At 35.8% G+C, this 6,692-nt stretch overlaps 1 protein-coding gene across 1 annotated transcript; it reads left to right on the top strand.

Annotated features, from left to right (window-relative positions):
• The first annotated feature begins 204 nt into the window (after positions 1–204).
• LOC141331132 (hatching enzyme 1.2-like) lies at positions 205–4,372 on the top strand. The gene is made up of 6 exons (XM_073836031.1): positions 205–336; positions 416–533; positions 630–808; positions 1,215–1,296; positions 3,724–3,845; positions 4,080–4,372. The coding sequence occupies exons 1-6, from the start codon at positions 210–212 to the stop codon at positions 4,082–4,084; spliced, it is 633 nt and encodes a 210-aa protein (XP_073692132.1). The 5' UTR covers positions 205–209; the 3' UTR covers positions 4,085–4,372.
• Positions 4,373–6,692: the final 2,320 nt, after the last annotated feature.

Below are 6,692 nucleotides of genomic sequence, written 5' to 3'. Positions count from 1 at the left end.
TATGCCAGTGTCAACTATAATTGAGACCAACAATCATGCAGGTAAGAGTAGAAAAGCTATGAGTTGATACTGCAGTCACATCTTTTGTGGAGTTGACTGCAAATTTCTGGGCTCTCCTCATTCTTTAAAACAATTATACTATCAGAGTCAACAGACTGAATTATTTTGTGCTATACCACACAGGACAAGAAGTGGATGGGGCCTTGATCATGTTTGGAGACATCGCTGTACCAAAAGGATTCCAGAATGCAGATCGGTGCACATCTCGTGGATGCAAATGGGGGAGAAGCAGAAATGGATTAGTTTATGTGCCCTATGTGATCGCCAACCAGTACTGTAAGTGACAGCAATCTCTACTTTTAGTTTTATCTCATCGGTGTCACATGTTCTGTTTAATAGTTTACCTCTGAAACAGCTTCAAATGAAAGACAAGTGATTGAACAAGGCTTACGGTCCTTTTCGGAGGTTTCCTGCATTCGATTTGTACCACATGAAGGGCAGAGGGACTTTCTCCACATACAGTCTCATTCTGGGTAAGTCTATCCCATTTCTGTGTAACTAAATAGTAAATGTGTTTCCCAAATATAAAAATACAACCTGACTGCTGATGTGTTGTATGTGATCCACAGTTGCTATTCATATTTGGGGCGCCAAGGTGGAGGACAGATTGTTTCTCTCCAGCGTCGTGGTTGTGTCTATTACCGTATTGTTCAGCACGAACTCCTTCATGCTCTCGGGTTCCATCATGAACAAAATCGCAGCGACCGCGACAAACACATCAGAATCGTTTTTCAGAACATCATACCTGGTATTTTTCTTTAGAAAAAAAAAATCCAAAATGATAAAATAGAACAAATAATATGACAATAAAACTGCATAACCCTGCTGAAAAAAACAGCATATGCTGGTTAGGTAGGTTTTGGTGCTGGGATGATGGTTTATGCTGGTCCTTTGCTGGCTTATGCTGGCCATTTGCTGCTTGGCCAGCATAAACCAGCAAAGACCAGCATAAACCAGCAAATAACCAGCATAAACCAGCTAAAACCAGCATCCCTGCACCAAAACCTACCTAACCAGCATATGCTGGTTTTTTCAGCAGGGAATACATTGCATGTTACATTTAGTCACAATAATTGCAGTCTAAATTTCACTGTGTATTTACCTGGTTTACATTTATAGTCTTTAATAGCCTACTTTTCTGTACACTGTAACAGCACAGGAGCACAATTTCAAGAGAAGAGACACCAATAATCTTGCAACCCCCTATGACTACAACTCTGTGATGCACTATTCTAGGTAAGTGTTCTTGTAGTTCAGTTCAAATGTTATTTTATTAGGGGGTCAAGCATGTAGGGCTGAAACCGTGTTGTTATTGTTAGAATAGCCAAAGACCAGCAATCTCCACTTAAACTGATAGTGCAGAAGGGATGGTAGTAATCACACCGCCGACAATGTCACAAAGGCTCACCCCAATTGGCCCGATGGGTCATTGCACACTGACCCTGCGTTCCATTCAGAAGCGTTCTTCCCTATGCCCTAATCCAGTGTTTCCCAAACTTTTTTTCTGGGGACCCACGTTTTAAAGTCGATAAATCCTTGTGACCCAATAAACATTAGGCCCATATAGTTCATATATCACGAAGAGAATTTATGCATTAACAAAATATGTATGACCATTTTTAAGGTCATGCTTCCACTTAACTATTTAAAAGAGATACAGATATTTGACAAAGCACATTTTTTTTTATTTAAGTAAAATGCAGATTTGCAGAAAATGCTGTTTACCACAAACACCCTATTTATCCGTTATTTTGATTTTAAATCCAAAAGTGCTTTTTCAGCATTGTGATCCTCTTTTATCACAGTACACTAATACAATAACAGACATATTCACGTTTAAACTCAATAAAAAACAACATATTATTCAATGCACTTGACTTCTAGATTTGTATATTAAGTTGCTCAAGCAAGTTGCAACACATTTAAACACAACATAGGGAGGCTATAGCTTCCTTTTCTAATTGAAATTGGGCTGTCAAAAAATATTTAAATTAAAACTAACCACAGACAGAAACAGTCGGCTCTCAAGCTTTTCTTTTGCATTAAATCTTTATTAAAAACAATCCTTTAAAGAACTTTTCTACCTAGACAAGTGCACGTATTATGTTGCCTTTTTCTTTAAAACTGCACTTTTCCTTATTTTAAACCTAACCAAAAAGCCACGTGTTGACTGTGAAACAGCGGACTTCATTTATATGCATTTATGGAAAATTTTCGTGTCAATCCATGTTCATTTTTACAGCGAACAATGCGCTGCCATCGTCATCATGGAAAGAATTAGCACAAAGGATCATCGGTGCTCAAAGTGTCCATCAGTTGTACCCTTCAAAATCCTTCATTCCGGGGGCCCTTTGAAGTGGCCAGTTTTGAGCACTTCGGTTTGGAACAACCCTTCAATGCGGCGGCCATGATTGTATTCACTTCAAAGTGCCCTTCAGAGGGGGATATATCCCGTTTGGAACGCACTGTGAGTCCGAAATTTTCAATTTTCGCACGTTAAAAAATAAATAGGCTATGACCTCACGCTGTGTCAATCACGTTTACACACTGCCTCCAAAACTTTTGCCCGTCATAAAATATTCAGATCAAGTTAGAGTTTTTGCATTTTCACATCCCTAGCAAGCATTTTGATAGGAAATAATGACAAATATACAACAAACAAACAAACAAACAATACGATAATTTCGGATTCAGTGTGCAATGACCTTAACAGCTAAACCGTCAGTCAGGCTCAAGTGTCCATGGCTCTCGCTGGACAAAACGCATGCATCAGATTCATTCGTGAGCCTGGCAAAAGTTTTGAGTATTTTGCTTTATTTTGAAAATGCCTACTAGTCCTAGGTTTTTCGAATGATTGGAACCAGACCTGAGAATAAAGATTCTCTAGAGTGAATATCAATAATTACCCCAAAAAGTTGAACTTTCTGCAAAGGAACTCCAAAATGTTCGAAAGGGGCAGGGCCACTTTTAGTAAAATGCCTATAACTCCTGAAATGAATGAGGTATCTCCACCAAATTCAAAACATTTATGTAAGAGCTCAATCTGAGGACACAGAACAAAAATCGCAGAGCTTGGCCACTTGGTGGCGCTATAAGAGGGGAAAAACATAAAAATGGCTATACCTATGCAACTATTTGTCCTATCATCATGAAAATCGTTGAGCATGTCTTGGTGCAAAGTGCCACAAGTGTCCATAAGGACATTTCCGTGTCTCAATAAAAAATTTGAAATGTACCCTCTAGGAAGCTATAACGGGGTCGTTTAGAAAAAGGGGCTTATCCAAATTTACCCAAAATGCTATAAAGCCTAAAGGAAAACTCAAAACTTCACGAAACATGCTGAGCACATGCGACGGGTGATTCTAAACAAGTATGCAACGTTTTAAGGTGATCTAATTACAGCTGGCCCTATAACAGTCATACATATTGAAAAACAATACTTCTATGATAAATTACCTGGATTTCACAAAACTGCTTTTTAAATAATTGATTTAGGTGGTTTCAAGCTTGCTATATAATGAATATATATATATATATATATATATATATATATATATATATATATATATATATATATTATTATTTTTTTTATTTTTTTTGATGGGGGATATGATAAAACAATCATAGAAGCTTACTTTTGCTTCTCTATGTGTGTGGTTTTAGGTATGCTTTCTCAAGGAACAACGAGCCAACCATGATTCCTATTCCGGATAGGAACGTTGCGATTGGTGAAGCTCAAAGTATGAGCCCCAATGACATCCTGCGGATCAACAGACTCTACTGCAGTATGTTAAGCCTTTATTGTTATTTAAATTAAAACAATGTTTGTGATTCACCACTATAGACCACCATGAATTTATATACACTTCCAAGGTGCTTTTGCAGATTAACAGATGGGCCCAATGCCCATCCGGTTCACTTGCAATACTTACCTAGTCTACCAAAATGTTTTGTTTTTTTTCCTTCTTGCTTGAACAAGGTCTTTCTTTTCATGTTCATTGCTTTTCTTTTTTTCTCAGGTTGAAGTGCAGCCAGGCTGTATGACGGATGTGTTTGATGACAGAGTTCATCTTTTTAATTCTATCCGTTGGTACAGTATTTGTTATTAAAAGCCTGTCTGTGAAAATTGGATAACTGAATGAGAAGTTTGTTAACCTCAAAGTTACATTTCAAAAGAAACTTTATTGGACCAACTTGTTTTTCCATATAAAGTTGAATAAAGTTGAATCAATGTTTTTAAGAAAAAAATGTGGTATGTATATAATGCTTTAGCAGGATAGACTAAACAAGTTTTGCACAAAATAGTCCTACCTTTGAGTGACAAATCCCTTATGAACAACATATATTTTTTTTTGTTTTCAACGGGGTGGAAATTGTACTTTTTTTGTTATCACTAATATTTCATGTTTGCAGAAAGGCAGAGTATCATCTTAAATTGTATCTAAGCACAACTTTATACTTTGTGCAAAAATGTGAGCCAGCAATTTTGCATCATTAGTGTCTGTACTTTACTGGAGTCGTTTTATTTTTTATTTTCATAAACTGATTATTTTCAATGAACCTGTTAAATCAGTTAGCAAATCGCAACAAACGATTCATTCACGAATTGGAATGATCCGATTGCAGTTCTCAAGTCGACAACTGATTGATTCAAGTGATCCATTTAGAGCGAGTCTCCAGTGAACTGAATTCACAAGTAAGAACAGTGAGATATTGTGAATGTGAGCGCGCGCGCGACTGATGCTGCAGATAGTAAGTTACTAATGTCGAATTTTAGGATTTATTATAGTAACTGAAAATCATATTGAAGTCAAAACTGTCAGGTGTTTGTAAACTAAATCTGCTGTAAAGGGTGATGTTTAAGTCCACTGAAATGCTTGAATGCAGACACATAAACATAAGTGTCTCTGTTTTAGGTCAAAAACGAAACATTAAAATAACACAGATTGTATAAAATACCTCATGCACGTTCATCTTCCCCGCTGCTGTAACTTTAGCAGTTTTATTAAAATGCTATGCATTTAGCCCTATGTGACGTCTGTTTTTATATTGTTTAACAGTAGGCTATATATTTTTATATTGTTTGGATCAAGCCAAGTAGAGAATGTTTATTCATAACCATACTGAAAATAAGTCAATACTGTTAGCTGATGCTAACTTTCTAGCTAACAAGGTTGCTGGTGCTAATTTGAGGTAATTTTTATATATAATGTGTTTATTCAACCACCTAGATAGATATCTGAGGGAAAAAGAAAGGATGGGATGTTCAGATCATAGTTACTACAGTAATTATCAAAGTGGGAAGTGATGCTTTCTGGGGGCGTTGGCCATATTTGTTTTTACACCACAGACAAGGTCTGAGAAAAAATGAAATAACATTTTTTTAAATATTACAATTATATTTTCTTTAAAATGTTCTTCCTTACTTAAGGCCTTATTCTCAATCATATATAACTGTGACATTCTGCAAAACAAAAAGCTTTAAAGCATTTTTTTCTCACTGGTTTCTGTCAGGTAGTCCATGTCAACAACAAAAACATATCTTGACTCTATATAGTGGTTATTTTGGGAAAATCCCAGGTATTTTGAGCAGTAGGATTATAAAAAATGTATGTTAATATAAAATTAAATTAAGTAGCTTATATAAAACTGCTACATAAATCTATCAGTACATTTTAATTAAGTATATAAAAAAATAGAGTGCTTTTGTACTTTTTGCCACATTTTTTTATATAAGAGAGGAAATGTCTAACATCTAACTTCTATTGTTACGGAATGTGGTTTTGGAGAAACTCTCTCAATGAGAAATAGTACCAGTGAATATTCTTTAATTAGAAGTGCTCAGGAAACAGGATACACATAAGAGAAAACCACATTACTACAAGAACTAGGACTAAGGCAAAACTGAGGGCTTATAAACAGAGGGAACTCTTTAGATCATTAATGAGACAACAATTGGACAGAATGACTAAATAAATGGACTCTAAGAAGAAACAAAAAACACAACTAGAAGCTAAAGTTTGATAACAAACTTTAAATGTTGGCTTGGAGAGTCAACCTGGGCAGCCTTGGGGCAAAAGAGCCAGAGTACTTGTGTGTCCAGCGTTCTCGAGCTGCCCCGCTGCGAAAATGCGCCCTTGCTATTTCATATTCTAATAAAAAAGCAGACTAGGCTATGACAACAGGTTCAACAGAGTTGGCTAGCTGGATGTGAAATAATAATTTTTATTGTTTTCATATGCTTTTAATTGTTTACCCTGTTTGCTATTTCAAAGTTATGCCACCTAAATGAAACACTGTAAAAAATAGTGTTGAATTGAGATCTTGAAGGATTAGTTATCCTGTGGCCCCCTCTTGTGGACAACATTACCATTATTGCCTTCATCTCTGAATCATATTAATATTGCATAGTTTTCATTATAAATTGATCCTTGTTAGAGCAATAAATAAATGCATACATAAATACATAAAAGAAGCCAAGACAAATGAACGATTTTTTTATGGAGTAACATTGAAGACAGAAAGCAGAATGTGGCAGCTTTAATGTTGAAATCCAATATAATGATCCACATTTGATTTATTTCTCAACAGTTTATGTTCACCTGAGACATAAACGACTGTTTTCGATTATA

Source organism: Garra rufa, chromosome 3 (genome assembly GCF_049309525.1).
Source record: "Garra rufa chromosome 3, GarRuf1.0, whole genome shotgun sequence".
In the NCBI taxonomy this organism is placed as follows: domain Eukaryota; kingdom Metazoa; phylum Chordata; class Actinopteri; order Cypriniformes; family Cyprinidae; genus Garra; species Garra rufa.
Note: the sequence above shows the minus strand (reverse complement) of the source record. Positions and strands in the feature narration are given on the sequence as shown.